The sequence below is a fragment of the Rhinolophus hipposideros genome (assembly GCF_964194185.1).
Source record: "Rhinolophus hipposideros genome assembly, chromosome: 17".
NCBI classification, from domain to species: domain Eukaryota; kingdom Metazoa; phylum Chordata; class Mammalia; order Chiroptera; family Rhinolophidae; genus Rhinolophus; species Rhinolophus hipposideros.
The window spans coordinates 7,983,700-8,004,262 of record NC_138063.1 but is presented as its reverse complement, the minus strand read 5'-3'; the positions used below and the strand labels follow the sequence as shown (position 1 = coordinate 8,004,262).

General features: G+C 31.4%; 1 protein-coding gene across 2 annotated transcripts in view; it reads right to left on the bottom strand.

Moving 5' to 3' along the window:
- CDH19 (cadherin 19) overlaps window positions 1-20,563 on the bottom strand; it is a 58,791-nt gene that overhangs the window by 12,150 nt on the left and 26,078 nt on the right. For both annotated transcript variants that reach the window (XR_013995263.1, XM_081078415.1), the window contains exons 4-8: window positions 19,612-19,731; window positions 16,384-16,548; window positions 13,549-13,733; window positions 12,746-12,999; window positions 9,459-9,580 (exon numbers count right to left, since the gene is read on the bottom strand). Coding sequence is in view for 1 of the 2 variants with exons in the window: in XM_081078415.1 (XP_080934541.1) it covers window positions 9,459-9,580; window positions 12,746-12,999; window positions 13,549-13,733; window positions 16,384-16,548; window positions 19,612-19,731 (846 nt within the window). In the remaining variant the exon portion in view is untranslated. The remainder of the gene's footprint in view (window positions 1-9,458; window positions 9,581-12,745; window positions 13,000-13,548; window positions 13,734-16,383; window positions 16,549-19,611; window positions 19,732-20,563) is intronic.

Below are 20,563 nucleotides of genomic sequence, written 5' to 3'. Positions count from 1 at the left end.
TCACAACAATTGTGTTAGAGTCTATGAGGTGTATTTTTATTTTACCTGAACAGAAGATATCTGAGCACAGGATCACTATATAATTCATATATTTATTAACAATACATCCTAGAAAAAACATGTGCTCAACACATTCCACTCCACCAATATTTATCTGATACCCTACACCTGCTGTGAACTGTACGCCCTCATGAGGAAGAGAGTGAAGAAGATCGTCAGGTACACAAACATCTTCTGAAACTCCAGGAACTGTTGAATATATTTGTATGAATTTATTTCATTCCGAGGAGGATACGTATTATTATCCTCCCCAACTTTACTGATAACAACATTGAGATGCCATTTTGTTTCATAAATTACAGTGAAATTACTTGCCTCGGGGCATAGCGGAAGTGGAAAAGGCAGGTAAGAAGCCAGTCGTCAGTGCTCTGAATGACAGCATTATTCACTGTAGCTTTTAAAAACAAAAATGGGCATGGGATAATGATCTAAATACATTTTTAAATAAAATAATCATAATGAAATCTAAGTAAAGTTCTGTATATATGATGAGTTGGGAGGCTTTTTTTAAGTGGGCAAAAGAAATACAGAAACCAGAAAGGAATGGGAAGATATGCTTAAATACATTTTTTAAATGACCAAAAAAGTAAAAACAGCAACAACAAAAAAGCCAAAGCAACAATAATCTGAAAAAAATGTTTGCATCACAAGATGTAATAGTAACAGTTAATTTCAAATCCCGAGAATTGATATGAAAAGGACATTTCAATGGAACTATTCACAAACTAGAAATTCACAGATGAGAAAATTCAAATGATTCATACCAGGGTTTCTTAACCTTGTCACTATTGATCCTTTTGAATGGATAATACTTTATTTGGGGGGATTTTCCGTACACTGCAGAAAGCTCAGAGGCATCATTGGCCTCTACTAACTAAATGCCAGTGGCAATCCCCACACTAGTTGTGATAATCAAGATTGTCCTCAGACATTGTCAAGTGTTCCAGGAGGCAAAATAGTCCACAGTGGAGACATGCTTCTGTCTCATAATATTCACATATATATTCACATGTATGCTGTACCAGCATATTCACAGAATATTCCCCAGAAGTGAGTAAAATGATGATTTAGTCCATGTGATTTGTGTTAAATATGCAAAACAGAACCAGTGATGGTGGAGTGCTGAAAAATACTGGGGATGTAAAACTTTTCTAGAACCTAATCCAGCAACATATAACAAAAGTTAAATTACACACATCTTTGACTCAGTAATTAGTTTGGGAAACGTAGTCTACAGTTCAAGGCATCAGTATATAAGATTGCGTGATTCCATTTATTTATTCAGAATTGTTTGCATCACACTCAAATAACTGGAAATAACCCAAATGTTTATCAAAAAGGAATTGGGGAAATAAATTACACTCATACTAGGAAATTCTGTGTACTTATTAAAAATGAATGAGTCCATATAACAAATGTGTTAATATTTAAAAATGGATTTAAAAATGGATTTAAAAATATTTAAAAATGGATTTTAATCTTGGTTCTGTTTTAGAAAAATGTTTAACCACGGTTTGTCTCAGTTGGTTCTCTGTAAAAATGGAAATTATACTAGTAACTCCCTTATAGAACTATTATAGAATTTAAATGAAACAATACATATATAAAGCATTTTGAAGATTACTTAGCATATAAACAATAAATATGAAATATCATTATTTTATTTAACTGCTAACCAGATGTGGTATACATATTTTTGTTAAGTGATTAAAAAGAAGTAAGTTGCAGCATAACAGTTATTCTATACTCGCATAACATTCTTTTAAATCATTTTCTTTTTATTTAAAAATACTGTGCAAAAGATACATACAATAAAAGAGAAAGAGGAAGTTCCTTTATTTCTCTTAATGTTTTTATTTATAATCTAAGTGCTCTTTTGCTCTTGGAAAATAATTATATTTGCAACTGTAGTTTTTAAGGGCAAAGACAATACTTTTTGAAAAGGGGTTTAATTCTCTCTGTTGAAAATAAGGGAAAAGATTTTCTCTCCTCCCTCTTCTAAGAACATTACCTTAGAAAACTTGTAATTGTAAGTTCTTTTCTTTCTTCAAAATGTATAACTTTACAACCCAGGTTTGTCTTTCTCAGGTAGTGGGAGCCAACCCTGAAATGTAATGATCAAGGAGAATAGTGCTCCTTTCTTCCAGTTTCTGTGGGAGGGTAGGAGCTAAAGTTGAGCAAACGCCTTGACCCAAAGTACAAAACTATCTGTGGTCATAAAGGTATGAAAAGGGTAGTTTCATTTGGATGACACCAATTAGCAAACACAAATGGTCATTCCAACTACTTAGTGAATTTAAGATGAACTGTGTGTGACACATGGTGGTAAGTCCTCAATCTGAAGCCTAGGAATTATTTAGCTTGAGGACCTACACGCAATGGGTTGTATCTGCCCAAGTCTGCAAAAGGGTGAGATTTCTTTGTCTCAGCAATCCTTTAGTGGATTTGCAGTGCACATCTAACTCTGGTTTAATGCCTCTCAATTATAAAATTGTTTTCTCTCTATTTCACTGTTGTGGAGAGGTTTTCCGGGCTGGGATAAGATTTTGTTTCTAACTACTGTTGTCAAAAAATAACAATTGCAATTATGATAGAAATTGCAATATTCATTTAATTAAAAATTTAAAATTACCAAAAGGGAAAAAAACCCATGGCCTGTAGGAAATACATAAGCCATTAGAGCTGTTTTGAGACTCTTTTCTATTATGTTATATTCAGGATAAAATTGATAAATAAAACATTAAAATTTATGAAAAGATATTGTTAGAGATCTCAAGATGGGATGATTCAAAATTTAAGGCTCATTTTTAATGGCTTAAATATATATCACCATAGAACAACATATTTCTTAGCTAACTAACTAAAGTGGAAAAGTATTTCAGGTACAAATAAATGTAAAAGAAAACAGTAAGAAATTCATTTAAAGTTTTTTTTTATCTTTTGTTCTGAAAAATCTCTTTAAATTTATGTTCAAATTAAACCATTGGCATGACTATACAAAACATACATATATCTTCACAGCTTTGTTTTAGAGCAGTTAGTAGTTTCATTCACTTAGCTGGCACGCAAATAGCGTGTTGCTTAATTTGGCAAGTTTTCCAGGAAAGAGACTAAGCCAGTCACTGGGTTTGCTGGAAAAACAAATGTTACCATGGAACGTCTCTTTTCCATAATCAGCATGACTGTTATGTTAAAAGTTTCTAGGTAACTAACGAATGCAGCAAGTGTTTTTTAAAAGAATTTTCCATCCCGCCATTTTCCACTATTTAGGTGGTTTATTTATATTATTACTGAGGCTCACAACAATTATTTTTTGCTATTGCTTACAGTAATAAAAAATAGGCACTTATAAATATTTTCCAAAATTGTCCTAAAATAAGTTTAATTGTATGCATTTAAAAAAAATGAGAGGAAAAGTACATGAAAATTGGTTATTCAGTGTTACAGAAGTTATTTCTAACCAGTTTCCCTTAAAATGAAACATTTTTTTTTTCGAAAATATGTCTTCAAAGGCGAATCAAATGAACATTAACTATGTAAATTTCTGAGACTATGTATCTAATTATTTCATTTTAGAATTGCATTTTGCACCCTGTAACATTTCAGATATATGATGATAATAACAATGGGAATGTGGAAGATGACATGAGTGGAACCATATTAAAACAGAGCTGAGTAGTCATTTCCCAGAAACTGCCCTGTACGTCTTGTTTCCTGGATCTTCTAAACTGGACCGAGCCACCGATCTTCCATGAAAACAGCAAGGATGAGAATATCCCGTTTATAAGGGCTGATGAAATTGGACTTTGCCAATTCCCCAAATGCTAACCAAACAATAAAGTACAAATCTAGGCTTTTCCCTAATGACTGAATCTCAAGCCAGTTTATAAAGTACAAATCTAACCATACCTCACCTAATACCAATGACCTGTTTAATGCATTTACCTCATCTTCCTGCATTTTCCCCACAAAGCCCTGAGTCCCTCTCCTGCAGGGCGGCAGTAGGGGGGATATGCTTTTGGCTTGTGATAGAATCTGTACTTCAAGAATTGCAATTTCTTTGATCCGAAATAAACGCTTTTAGTTCAATTATTGGTACCTGGATTTTTAGGTTCACAGAAAAATACTTGGGGTAAAAGCTTTTTTTTTTTTTTTTTTTTAATTCTAAGAAAACTATTTTATAGCTTCAGGAGCGGATCAGCATGAATTGTATAATTCCTGTGCTTAATAACATTCCTAAGCATTTATTTCTGAAATAGTGATTAACTTCTAAGGATTAAATTCTATGTAACATAAATATATTCAGCTTATATTCAGTCTGCCTTTGACAGGCATTTGAAATTTTTCCCTCGACTGCAATTGACATCTTTTACTTATAAATTATTTATTATAGTACAATATTTTATAGTTCACAAAATGTTAAGTTTGAAATTGTATTAGTTACTTTTGTTTCAATTTATTAATTTTAACATTGATCTAATCACATTTAATGAAATTTTGTATCTAAATTTACATATCTACTTTTATTAAATCTCATGTTTTATTCTATTTTTTTCCTCTGAATTCACTTTGAAGGCTTATTTACATGCTTTTCCTCAAGAGAATTAAAATATTTTTAAGTCCATTAATTTATTTTTTTTAAATGTCACATGAATCTTGTTTTGCTGTCTTCAAATATAAAATTATAAGTGCAATATAAATACATCACGGCTTACTGTTTCAAGAGCAAATTCATTTTAAAAAAGAAAACCTATATGTTTTTAATGTACTTCAGCACAATAGGACCACAGTCTTTAAAATCTATTTGAAAATGTAATCATCTGTTGAACTCCCCTTAAACAACTATGGCATTACTAGCCACACGTGCTGTCACGGACAAATGCATGTGGATGAAGCAATAGCTTCAGAATGAGTTGGACACACCTCAGAGCAGAGTGATACCTAATAAGCATCAAAGAGGAATTTACCTAACATAATAACAGATTATTGACTGGCTGTGAGGAAGTCACCTGAACTGACTGAGAGCTTACATTTGAGTCATTAATTGAAATAACTTTGTAGCTAAAGTCTATTGTCATGTAGGAGCAAAATGGGGGGAAAATGAAACCTGCTAAGATTATTATGCATATATAAGTCAGAAGACACTAAGTGACAGCACGACAATTTTTCATAGTCTCAGTAAGACATAGTGTGGCATAGGGTTAAGACATACACTTTACAATAAGTTATCATTGACTGCAATTGATCCCAGGCATCAGCACTTATGAGTTGGGCAAATAAATTTCAGAAGTTTTAGAATTATCTTCTGTGAAATAGGAATAACATTTCCCTTTAAATTGTTATTAATACTTTAAAATGCCATTATATGCAGTTTTTCACAGCATATATATACTTTTATATTCACATATATGTACATATGATCTTTTATATTCAATAAAAGTAAAATATTTAACAAAATATAAATCCTCCAAACTCACCATCACTCATACCCCCTTGCAAAATAGACACTTTACAAATAAACATATGAAAAAAACATTAAGAAGTGACAAAGCAAGGATTTTTTTTTCTTCTGGTGAATCACAAGTGATACTTTGTTTTTATTGTCATTGCTGTTATTGTTTGTTATTTTCTCCAACATATGCACCATTATAATATCCAGGATGTTTAGGATAAACCTATCTATGTAATAAGTAATCTTGTAAGCTGTGAATGGAAACAGTTCCATTTCCTGAATAGTATATGTCTACACACAGACACACACACAGACTTTAATGCTGTGAGTACTGTGAGGTCTCATGATACAAAAACAGCCCAAATATTTTCATTGCAAGATAGCTGCTCTCCATAAAAATTACTAATCAATGTATGTATGCATATTTACATATATAGCGTAAACAAAGTCTATGGAGTAATAAATATTTTATTTATGTCATTGTATATTGTGTGCAAAAGTCATATCCAAATACAGAGAGTACCAATAAATGTATACACATTTTAAGAAAGGAAACTGTATTGAAATTGTAATACTCAATGTATACCAATAACAAGAGATGAATATAAGTCACGTTTGACTTCTGCAATTATAAGAGGTGCTCAAAGTGGTTACCATTAGTGTCCAGACACTTCTGATTACGGCAAACTACTGCTTGAGCAACATTGACCAAAGTGTCGTGCACACTTCAGAAACACACACATATATATATATATATATATATATATATATATATATATATATATATATATATGTTTTTGTATATATGTTTTGTATATATGTTTCCACTTGTATATATGTTTTTGGCACTCCCCGTATTTAGTGACCAGCACAACATGAGTAATGAGAGAAGATTTTAACTCTTTAGATGTACTGCTGCTTATCAGCTGATGAACAGACCTCACAGTAGTCACAGCATTAGAGTCTGTGTGTGTGTCTGTGTGTAGACATACACTATTCAGGAAATGGAACTGTTTCCATTCATAGTTTACAAGATTACTTATTACAAAGATAGGTCTATCCTAAAGATCGTGGATATTATAATGGTGTATATGTTGGAGAATATAACAAACAATAACAGCAATGACAATAAAAACTAAGTATCATTTGTGATTCACCAGAAGGCAAAAAAATCCTTGCTTTGTCACTTCTTAATGGTTTTTTCATATGTTTATTTGTAAAGTGTCTATTTTGCAAGGGGGTATGAGTCATGGTGAGTTTGGAGGATTTATATTTTGTTAAATATTTCACTTTCATTGAATATAAAAGATCATATGTACATATATGTGAATATAAAAGTATATATATGCTGTGAAAAACTGCATATAATGGCATTTTAAAGTATTAATAACAATTTGAAGAAAAATGTTATTCCTATTTCACAGAAGATAATTCCAAAACTTCTGTAATTTATTTGCCCAACTCATAGGTGCTGATGCCTGGGATCAATTACAGTCAATTATATCTGATTGTAAAGTGTATGTCTTAACCCTATGCCACACTATAGGGGCATATCCATTTTGTAATGCTATAATGTATTCCCACCATATTAAAAGAAGGCAACAGAATAAATGCTTCAAACTTTCTCCAGAGATATTCCTGACATCCCTGTAATAAAAAGTAATCAAGCAGCTAATGGGATCAGACATAATTAAATTATCTTGCAAAGTTTTCATACCATTTATTCATCATTTTTTTCCCTATTCATTTATAAAAGATCAATGTTTGATATCTCAGAATACACATAATAAATTTTAAAGATTCTTATTTCTAATAACTCAAGTTTTAGTACTTGTAATTTAACAAAACTAAATGATATATTCTTATGAAACACCCCCTCCTTGAATATTAAATAAGCTTACAGTGAATAATTATATAAACTCAATAAAGTATGCTCTTTTAATAGCTGAAAGCTATTAGACTCTTAGCTGAAAGACTCTTTTTAAAGATGTCCAGTCTTCATAAACTTATTTGAATGCATTCTCTCAATATTTTTGTAAATAGTGACATTACAAATAATCTGTTCTCAGAAATGCCCAATATATACAAGATTCTTGCTTTTAGAATAAACATCTTTGTGTTTTCCGACACCAAAATCCTTGACATTTCTTCTGTGGCAGCAGACATTTATTTCCTTGTAACATTTGCTCCCATCCTTTATTGTTTAGTTAATGGGAAAATTCAAAGCCCAGACTCAGTCCTCCTGCAGTGTTTCCATAGAGCTATTTGATATATATCTATATCTATCTGTATCTAGATAGATAGATAGATAGATAGATAGATAGATAGATATAGATATAGATATAGATATATTTATCTATCTAGATATAGATGATATAGATAGATATAGATATAGATATAGATATAGATATAGATATAGATATATCTAGATAGATGATAGATAGATAGATATAGATATCAGAAAGCATGTCTTTAATATATACTAGAATATATATACATATACATATATATGTGTATATATATCTAAGACATCTAGTATATATTAAAGACATGCTATCCACTCCACCATTTCAATGGCCAACTGCTCAATAAAGTGAGGAATAATATATATGTGCAAAGACTTTCTAAAATCAAGCCAAGAAAGGAAACAAATTATTAAAACTTTATGCAAAATCAGGTATGAAAGGATGCATTCTAGAATATTTTGTATTTAAAATTTTAATCCTTTACTGTAGTGTATCAAATCCATTGGCTAAAGGAGAGAATGATTTGAAAATCTTATGTATGGTTATATCTATTCCTTTGAAATTGAATTCAAATGATTGACCTAACACCTGATTAATTTATAATTTTGAAGGCACTAGCCAAGTGATAAATCTGGATAATTTTATCTACTTTTTGCAACCTAAAAATGGAATCATCTGCCTATTTCTGAAACAGACAAACAAACAAACAAAAACCAACACTGGTCTGGTCACTACTGATTATTGAAAATGCGATTATCAGCACAATAGACAACATTTTAATTTGAAAATGCACTAGCTTTTGTGATGCACAGACTCTTAATAAATGTTTCTTGTTTGAATCCTTCATATCATTTCCCATAATTTCACTGAAATATGATTATTTTTAAATTCCTAAGTTTTAAAAACTGCCCTGAAATGTCACCTCATCCCTAATGTCCAAGAATATTGCTAATGTTTTATCCTAGAAATAGGACAAGACATAGGAATTCTGTGTTTGATGCCAGAACAGTCTCCTCGTGTATTGAGTCAACCTAAGCTGATTATGGTTAAATGGTACAATATTAGTAGTCCACTTTAAATTATTTTAAATTAAAACATTTAATTCCAAATCAATAGTTTTATTACTACTTGTATAGTAGTAAAACAATATGTAACATTAACTAAACAGTTCCCCAAATTAAAAAAAAAAATGCTCTAAGCGAGAGAGTCCTATGAAATAATTATCATATGTTTCTGAAATGTGCACAAGAATTTCTTTTTTTCATTAGACTCAACTTCAAAAGGAACCCATATAGAATATTGCTGAGTTTGGAAAACATAACTTGCAAAATTTATAATCAATTTTTATAAATTGATATAAAAATGTATCCATGAAAAATATTATAATGTTTTAGAAATGCAGGGGATTTTTTGTTTTATTACTTATGTTTTTCCATGATTTATTTCTTGCATTAAATATTACATATTGTCTTTAAAAAGTTAAAGGTACTTAGTAGTAAGTACATTAGTAAGCTGTAATAGAAATGAGCAGATATTGTTATTTTAAAATAATAAAATACACATGCATGAATTTACATAAAATATAATTTAACTCTAATCCCAATAATATTTTAAGCTAGTATTTGTCCCTATATTCAGAAATTACTGAATGGTTTTAAAAATTTGGTGAACCAATGTGAAGTTCCCGAATGAGTACTTACATTCTTCTGTGGCTGTAATACTTAGGTTGTGCCAAGCACTAATCTCTCTGTCAAGGGGATTAATTGTGATGATTGTGCCATTCTCATCAATATGGAACACTTTGCTTCTGGTAATAGAATACCTGTACAAAAAAAAAAAATCATAATTTTATTTTTTCTATATATAACACTGATACATCACAGCCTTTGAAAACAATAAGACAGATGATTAAATGCATGATCCATATAGCTAATTTAATGCTGAACAATTTTCAAAAAAGCACATTCTTATATTGAAGATTCAATTCAGTGGAGCTAGAAAAGAAAAAAATAAATAAAACTTAAACGATCTCAGATTTAAATTGATGCATGAGAAATGTAAACACATGTCACTCATTCTCAATCCCAAGAAAGAATTTTAATAACTGAATAACTTGGTTAAAAAGAAATGGTAAAGTGTCATTTGTAAAATGAGTATAAGTGCAAATAAATGGAGAAAAAAACTAATACTTGAGAACCTGGGTTTTTTTGTTGTTGTTTGCTCATTTGAAGCGACATAAAACATTATTGGCCTAGATGCTCTGAGTCTCTTTCCTGCACTATATAGAGGTTTGCTAAATTTGTGCATCATATTATAATTTATTGATTGCTAATGATTGAAATATGCTTGTTTTTGTTTGTGTAAAGGAAACAATTTGATACTTTTTATAAAGTATATACTTATTATATATACTTTATATCTATATCCATATTTATATCTATCTATCCCTCTGCTATCTATCTGTCTATCTAACTACCTGAAAAGTATGGAAAATAGATCAAATGTGCTGTTAGATCATTCATGGAAAGATGTCAGATAATAAAATTGTCTCATGCAAAAGCCTGGAGAATGATCTCCCACTCCACAATGAAAGAAGCCTTTGGAGTAGTCAGCATGTCTTATCTTCTTGCAAATGATTAATAATAAAAAATAAAGAAGAGTAATAACTAGGGTTCAGTGATGACTTCTCATTGCAGCGATGTTCTGGAAGGGTTTGGTGAGACATATGTGAGGTTTCCCATAATTATGTGACAAAAGATGAGACTATTTTAAACTTGAATTGACAGGCCTCTAAAAATATCACTAATTTGCAGCTTGGTGCTCTGGGGACAATTAAAATAGAAATTACAAAGAATTAAACTATAGAGGAATTCAGTTTTAACCATACTCATTTTTAAACTTTTATAAGCAATTTACTTATAAATCTAAAAGTGGTCATATTTCCTACTTAAGAGATTTATTTACAAAATGAAACAGTAGTTTAACAGTTAACATTTTGTATTAAACATCTAGAATATCCAGTTTCTCTAATACACTATTCCAAATAAAGCCAATCAAAAGAGATTGTTTCCAAATATTTTTTTTAATAATTATGATCTTGAGTCACCAGAGACATTTTAAATAATACTTAATACACACCATTTAAGAAAGCAAATATGTTTGCAAATATTTTAGAAGGAGCTTGAGCTAAAAAGCTTAGAATGTGAAGTTGTTATGCTTAGAAGACTTATCTTTGGTTCATTTCAAATTTCCGTTTATGGACTCTTCATTCCTCTAAAAATGCTGAATGAATGAAATGTGACTATGCAATGTTTCTCATTGCTAACAGCTCTTCCCAGAATGAAATAAACAAGTGATTCTGCCCGGTATGCATTTCCAGATGCCTTTATACCTTGTTCTTAATTCCTATATGACTACAAAAGTATTTCCCACTTTAAAGAAGAAGAAACGGAGACATAGAAAAGCCAAATATATATACATATAATTCTGTTTTCATTATATATTTTGAACACCTGCTAACTCAAACTTTACCACGTGAAAAATATTTTGTGATCCTAATATATGAAAAGCAATTTTATTTAAAAAAACACTTCTAAATGAAAGAACATCCAGAAAAAGCATTAAAATATATTCTCTTGACAGATGCTCACAAACTATTTTTAAAAGTAATTAATTTTAATATAAAAATGTAAATTGCTAGTACAAATATTTGTGGTAGAATATTAAGTAACAGCCAGAAGTGATGCTATAAAACACAACCTCTGTTAATATTAGGGTGTGGTTCACTTGTTTGTCTCTCATATACGTAATAGTCTTACCTTTAGTAAACATAAAACTGTAATAATTTTCTATTATCTTTTAAAATCATGCCATGTTTTAATCTATGTTCATAGGCATCGTTGTAAATCATTCAATGTTCATTGCCTTTATACCACTAAGATTTAATATTTAAATTGTTTCTAATGCTTTCATATTATAAATGATAATATAATGAGCCTCTTACTTATCAAAATATCTTTAAAAATTATGTATTCTTTATATTCTAAAAACAACAATAAGTAGGTTAATCGACATACTACTTTAAAAATCTAAACAATTGATTTATTGGGTTATAATTATATGCATATATCACATATAAACTTATATTTATTATTAAAATTACTATAACTAAATAAGAAATATATATAATATATAATACGTATAATATATATTATATGCATTTATTAGGAAGCAGTATTTTATGGTTAAGAATTACATTGGAAAAGTGTGAGTATCCTTCTGTGTCAAAAATTTAAAGAAATGCCATCTTTGTATCTGTAGCCCCTCCAAAGAGTACAGAAGAGCCAGCATCTTAAGAAACACATGGAGGTTTGTGTAATTCCCTGGACTCTGAAGTGTAGAAAATAGATGAGTGAGGGAAGGTAATTGGGAAAAAAATTAACAATTTCTTTTTATATCTAACCAGACCTATAATTTGAATATTTAAAGACAGAATAACATTAGTACATGAGTCTAATAGACTAGATTAATAGTGGCAATTATTTCATTTTATCAGAGAAATTTATTTCTAACCAATTAGACTTATTTTTACTCCTTTAAGTAGTATCCTATAAAAAGCTTTCTCAATTTTTGAATACCATTTTAATTGAAGAATATTTCAATGAACCACATTTAATCAGCTTTGTTACGTCTCTGACTTGGCATAATCAAGTGTTTCTTTTCCTTCACCTCCTTACCCCAATTAATAGTCAGTTTCATTGAATTTCAGTTGGTGATTACCTAGTTCTGGACATTTGCAACTGCTTATTTCACTTATTTTTAACCAACAGTGAGGCTCCCTATTTTAAGTTGTCTAAATTGTTGCAAATTTGATACATGCCATATAAAGAAATATAGAGATATTGTAGTTACACTTGCTTGAAATTTCATACGAAAATTAATTGGTATCCATTCATTCATTTCTGCAAAGCTGGCCTTCCAGACATACCAAATAGGAGATTTCCTCTGATCTGGATCTGTGGCAGAAACCATGCCCACAAAAGACCCATGGGGGCGTCCTTCGAAGATTTCAAATATGTAATATGGGAGGAGGAAGACAGGAGGTTCGTCATCATCTTCCACCTGGACCTTAATCAAAGTGGTGGAAGCTTCAGCATGGTATTTCATGAATTGCTCATCAACATGGCGGTTTTGAACTCTTGCTCGAATACGATGCTGGTTCTGGTGCTCAAAATCCACTCTCTACAAAGAAATACAGTGTGCACAGAAGATGTGGCTTCAGTAACCCAAGGCACTCCTTAGAAAGAGGAAGTTTTAGTTGTCAAATTATCTGTTACAGTTAGGTTTTACTTTTTATGTACTTGGATTCCTTTGATACTGGCATTAAGCAACACAGCAAATCCCAACGTGTATTTTGCTATTTATGTGTATTATAAAAGGTTTGGAGATAATAACTATAGTTTTTAATTTCAGTTTAAAATGATACTTTTCTGGGCAAAAGTATCTTACGGAATTGAGAATTAATTTCTTGTCATTTAAGATCTTTTCAAAAAACCAGTCCTCTATTTGAAATCTTTCTTTAAAAAAAAAACTGTTCAAACATGTAATTCAAGAAGCTCTGTAATAACTATCTCTTATCTCTAAACTCTTTGTTTCCCTAAACTATAAATGACATGTTCTCATGTCAATTGCTTAATGAAGCAAAAACTAACTGGCTACACAAAATAACGATATGTATTTCTGATTTGATTTTGCATTATTTTGCAAAGCAAATAATTTTAATATATTTACCTTTTTTAATATTACTATTCCTTCTTGGTTGTCATTATTAGTAATAATGTCAAATGTTTGTGAATCATCTTCTTCAATGCTGTAATCCATTTCTGCATTCTCTCCAATGTCATTATCATATGCCTTGATTCTTCCTATAGAAGTGCCAGTGGGTGCAGATTCAGAGACAGTCATGCGGTATAAACCTTTAAAAACAAAATTCATGATATGTTGCATAAATAATTACGAGTCCCCTGTTAGAGCACACTTTATGAGTTGTAGGAAAATCCATACCCACTTTTCCACCAGGTACTTGTTCTAAATCTATCTCTGTATATATTACATATATATCTATATTATCAATCTATATATCTATCTATAATATTATCTATGTTACATAGTTATATGTATATATACATATGTATGTGTGTGTGTAATCTCTCTCTCTAGAGAGAGAGAGAGAGAGAGAGAGAGAGAGAGAGAGAGAGAGAGAGAGAGAGGTCAAGGGTAGAATGCTAGTACATGAGGGCAGGGAGGTAATGGGGCAGGGATGGATGATGGCAAATCATTTAGGACCATGTATGTTATGCTAAGGCCTTTGACTTTTTCTCTCAGTGATATGGTAAGTGATTTAAGTGATACGATCTGACTTTAATATTAACAAGATCACTAAAGTTATGTTGGAAATAGATCAAGGGAAAACAATGATGGAAGCAGAGAGCCTAGAGGAGAGCCCATTGCAATAATAGAGGCAAATTAAGATGGTAGCATGATTCAACATTGTAGAATGGAGTTTGTGAGAAATGTTCAGATTATGGATATTTTTAAAAGGCCCAACCAACAGAATCTGCAGAGGACTGAATTTTTGATATGAGAGAAAGAACAAAGGGAAAGGTGACCTTAAACCTTTAAATAAAATGATTTTCTATTATCAGGAAGGGTGTATATGCATGTGTATATGTGTGTGTGTGTGTGTGTTTGCTTACAGAATATAGAAAATCAGGAGCTTGCAGGAATTGTGCATAACTAATTAGTAATCCAGTCTGGATTAGAATTAGAAATTGGAATTGACTTTTATTTGGCCTAGTGTAATCTGAATAGATTGCTTAAAGTGAATTGAATTGAATTGAATTGAATTGAATTGAATTGAATTGAATTGAATTGAATTGAGATTACTGACCTGAACAGTATAAAACCTGGATTTGTTTGTGAGAAGCGAAAATCTGTAGGAAGAGGAGGTTTAGAAGAAGGGAGAGGCAGGATCAGGAACACAATTAATTGTATGTTAAGTTTTAAGTGTATGTGATATATATATGTATATATTCATATATATTCATATATGTATATTCATATTCATATGAATATGAATATTCATATTCATATGAATATGAATATATTGAGTAGAGAGTTGTATATGCATGTGTGGAGTTCTTGGGAGAGGTTCAGACTGGAAGTATATATTTGTAAACTGTCAGCACCAAGGAGGTATTTAAAGTCATATGACTAGATAAAAACACCAAAGAGTCCGGGTAGAAGAAAAAAAGGCTTGATACCAGAAATATGCCAATGAGAAGGAAAGAAGACTGAAATAAAGTGACCAGTGAAATAGCAGAAAAAGCAGATGAGAAAGGCACATTGGATGAAAGCACAGAAATAAAAATTCAGATTTCTAATATTTCTAGAAAAGTCAGAGATTTAATGACTCTGCAGCTGGCACAAACTGAACTGAATAGTGCCTGCATCATTTAGGAGTGTGTGTGTGTGTGTGTGTGTGTGTGTGTGTGTGTGTGTGTGTGTGTGTGTGTGTGTGTGATCTATTTTCTTTAATCCATGTGTATCAAATTTTCTTTCTCTCATGATAATTGCCCATGATGTCTGGAAATGCTTGCAGATGTGTTTCTGTAGCTAAGACAGAAGCCCCTGAAAAAGAAACTCCTTAGAAAACAAACTCCTCCTAGGAATTTAATAAGAAATTCCTTCTGAATCATACCATGTGCTTTAACTTGTGCTTTAACTTGTACTTACTACCTAAATTTTCAGAGCTACAAAAAATAAAATAAACTATATTCATTTTAAATCATTACTGGTAGTAGGTAGAAGAATGACCTCAAAAGATATCTGTGTCCTAGTACCACAGAACACATGTATATGTTACTAAAATGGCAAAAGGGAATTAAGGTTGCAGGTGGAATTAAGATTTCTGCTCAGCTGACCTTGAAGTGTGGAGATTGTCTTTGTTTATCCAAGTGGGCCCATCTATTCACATGGGTCCTCAAAAGTGGAAGAAGAGGCAAAAATACGGGTCAGAGAGAGATGGCAGTGAGAAAAGGGTATGACGTCCTTTATTGTTTCGGAGATGTGTGTGTTATATACGAGTACGAGGGCCAGGAGAGGCCTCTAGGGTCTAACCATGTCCACCAGTTGACTAGACATCAAAGAAACAGAGACCTTCAACCTACAAACACAATCAAGTAAATTCTGCCAACATCCAGATCTAAGGAAATGGATTCTCCCCTAGAGCCCACAGAAAGGAATGCAGCCCTGCAGACACACTAGCATGACCTTGCTTGGCTTGCTGACTCCCGCACAGAGTTCTTTCAGAGGACTAAATTTGTGTTAAGGCATGAAGATTGTGGTGACTTGTTACAGAAGCTATTCAAAAATAACACTTTACTTTTTCATTGGTATTTAACTTTTCACCCTAGTGAAAATAATCACACCTTAGAAAAATAGAGAGATTTATTTTATATAATTTTAGTACTGCTGTAGTGCTTTAAGAATGCAAACTAACATATGCACATATTCGACATACTCGGAATTACGTTATAATAAACATTCTAGATGCTTTCTACTTACTTTCTTTAAATACAGGTTTATTGTCATTAACATCAGAAAGTTTAATTAATACGCTCGTTGTTCCAGACAGTGCTCCAGGCAGACCGATCATGTCTTTGGCTTGAATAATTACCCAATACTCGTCTTGGAGTTCTCTATCCATCTGAGAAGATATTCTTATGACACCTTTAAAAATGTGGTGACTCCAATTATTATTTCATTATTAACCATGGCATGCTCTCAGTTAATTTCTTAAGAATTCAACCTTATAATCATTCTTTCGATACATTTTGAACCACTACAAGATTCCAGACACTGCTCTAGAGAAAAAAAAAAAGTATAATAATAATGAATTAAACAACAACTCTGCCTAGAATTTAGTGTGTCATCACACAATTAAGGACACTACTAGACCCTTAATAAAATACCATGTTAAGATAACCTCCGGGTAGAGAATAGAAATGCCTCAGTTTTGCCTCCATGTATGTTCTGCTATCTTCTCTAACATATTATTAGTGTGCTACAATTAACTTTCCCCTTAACTTGAAAGAAGATAGTTCATTATGGGTAAATGTGTAAATCACAATACCAACTTTATGCAAAATATATTATCCACCTGAGATGTCTATTTTGTGTATGTTGAGTCATGATATACAAACAAGGGTTAGTTTTTTTACCCACAGTTATTCATAATGTAACAATTAAACACACATATACATAGATATTTAAACTCAAGATGAACGATGATAAATATGGTAATACATGTTCACTTTCTGTAAAAGCATTTAGTTAAAAAAATTGTTCATCACTAAAAAACAAAGAAAAACAAACAACAAAAAAAACCTAGGAAAAATTTCAGATGGTTCATAGGACAGGAGGATGCAGTTCTAAAGATTCGGGGAACACATAACAAAAACATAAGAGAATGTCCAATTCTCAAATGTGTCCGGGAAAAAGTGTTTCTTTATGTAAAAAATTGTGATATCAGTAAAACAAAATGGATAAATTGGACCACATTGTGAAAAGATTTTAACTGAGGACTAGAGTGTTTCACAATTGTAATTTATTGCATGAATCAGTATGGAAACCATTGAATATATTAAACATATGCTGGTAGTATCTCCCTATGTGTGACTCAAGAGGGAAATGTGTTTCATATTAGCAAAGGAGAACAGTATTGGAGCTTTTGGAATGATACATCCAAAGGTACAGAGATCAGTCAAGCAGGGAGTAGGGGAAACATATGGGCCTTAGCTCCTCATGTGTATGGGCTTCCATAAAATCTACTTACATTGTTTACAACTTTTCCTCTCACATTCAGACTGAACAAAGGAGATATAGAGGGTGCCAAAAAAATGTATACGCATTTTAAGAAAGGAAAAAACTGCATTCAAATTGTAATAATATATACCGATAACCAAAACTGAATACAAGTCATGTGTATACACTTTGTTAGCACCCTCTGTATATTCTTAGATACTCTTATACACCCCAAAACTCACTTCTTCAGTGTTCAGGCTCTCATTTTCTTTTGCTGCCCATTCAACCTGCCCTCCATTAATGCAATTAACAGTTTTAGTTAACTTGCTCAATATATTTATTTTAAAAAGCAGTGAGAGTTGGGGGGAAAAGACAATGCTTAAAATTGTCCAATATGGCCCACTAAGTGTCTGTTCCTTAGATGTCCCAATTTTCTACCATCCTCCTTTTTGCTTTTCCACACTGACCTCTAGTTAAAGAGCTTCAATGCTCTCCCATGCAGGAATTTCTCATACACCCTTCCCATAACCTGGAATGCTCTTCCATTCTCTCTTCACATTGGCTACAAGTTCAGTTCTTCATTCTGGTGTCCGTGTATTATACCTTGACCATGCACTCTGAAGTAGTCCTTTCTATTTTTCTCTCAGGGAACTTTGTCTGTTTCACTCAATAATATTCACAAAATGAGTGTATGAATATGTATTCATTGATATTCGATGATGAATATATAAGTTTCAAGAGAAAAGAGTTCATGTTTTTGTTATTATTATTTTTTTAAAACTTGCAATGTGATAACACTGTAAACTTAGTATGTTGTACAAAGTCTGTTCCATATTTAACTATTCTTAACCAAGATTGCATGAGGGAATTAAAACCTACTGTCTAAAGGAATCCATTGCATGTATTAAAATAGCTTTTGTCCTGTGCATCCAGAATAATAGAAATGAGGTTCCAACCTTGGGAGAATTAAGAATATAGTCATTCAAGTCATATTTTTCAGAATCTGTTTCTCTCAGGAAACCATGATTGAGAAGACTGAGACATTTAATATTTGCAAACTGAATGAATCAATAAGAAATGTTTAATAGTCCAACAAAATGCTCTATTCTTTTAAGCTTTCATGTCACCAAGATGAAAATAATAATTTGCTTCATTAGCAAGCATAGAATTACCCTTCTTTGGACACTTGCCACATTCTTGATGGTTAGGTAAGTACTTAGGTGGGTTTTCTTTTTCCATTTATAGAGTCTATGAGCTCTTAAAATGGGATTTATATGGGCTTAATCTTTCTTTTGAACATGGCAATCAATATTTGTACAATGAATTAGTGTAATATCATTCTTATGTATTCAATTGACATATTTAAAATAATACAAAAATGTGTGTCCTACTTATTTTATAAAGTATTGATTAATGAAAATTGCAGAAGCAAGTTTAGAAAATTCAATTTTTCGTCTAAAAATACATAAAATACACAACTACATTTTTTTTAAAGTGAATGCCTCATACAAGTGCCTATACTGAGCCATCAATTCTTGCTTAATCTCAGTCATTCTGTTTGGGTGTGCGGGTGTCTCTCCTTGTCTCTCCTTGTATTTAGTTAGTATTTCTGTGATGATTAATGAGGAGAACATTTTTAATATGCTAGCAGGACTTTTGTATGTGAACTTTCACCCAGTTGCTTTGAAATGTATTTCCTCACAGTTTTTCATTGGGTTGTCTCTCTTTTTCTAATTGATTTGTAAGAAACTTTACCTATGTTTTATACCCCATCCACAAACTATTTGCAGTGTGTAAAATTCCATCTTTTAATCTTAGAAAACTCAGCTAAAAGACTAAAAATAATTAAGTAATTAATACTGAATCCCATTTATTTATTTAGATAACACCAGGTCTGCTGTACAACATTTTTGTAAGCTGACAATTGTTGCTCTCACATTCGCCTACTTAGAATCAGGTTGAATTGCACTTGGTTTTGTTCTGAAATACCTGTTGTTGGTTCAATGGAGAAATATGGTTGGCCTTGCAGTAAGCTGTACAGGAGACGAGCATTATTGCCACTTGAAGGGTCATCAGCATCACTTGCTGTCACCTGGATGACGAATGTTCCTGAATAAAGAAGAAATAGTTACGAGAAATTAAGAGTGTGGACTGATTGAACAATGAATTCAGTTCTGTAAAGCATTCTTTCTTCAGCAAGTAGAATGATGATATAGAATGGAACACTATAAAACTTTACATCGTTGTAAATTATACAACTATGTAATATCTTTCTGTATAGACAAGAGAATATAACCTCATACAAAATAGCTCTAATTCCCATTTGCAATTTAGACTTTTAAACATGTAGATCTATGACATAATAAAATGAAACTATTAAACCATCCATTGCTATGTGTAATTCAGGATTTTTCAAAGGTGTGTTATTAGCTGAGGAATCAAAAGTTAATTGGAAACACTTTTCTTCAAAAACATATTGTGAGTATCCCCTCAAATTGCAGAATGTTGATAAAATATTAATAAAGATTATTTAAATGAGCTTGAAATAATATCGAGTTGAGGATGGGCATAACTATTTTGTCGTGTTTAATTCCCTTCTAAAAATACCTACTGTTTAATTTTTTTCTTCTTTTTTAAGTGCAAAACAAAATCTACCAGATACTGATAAGGTAAGCATTCTCATTAGAATTCAGTAACAATCAATAAACATATGAAAAAGAAGCACTTGACAATTAAAGTTAATGCTCAAATTAAAAATATTTATTTAAAAGTATTAAGCTTTTAAATTATCTTTATGGAATCTATCATTATGGGTCTTGTTGAAAATCTGCACTTATTAAAACAGGATGTTCTATTTCAATTAAGAATAGCAACATAAATGGCACAAAATCGAATAGCCGTTGTGATTTTTCTTTACCACTAGCATCATGAATTATTTCAT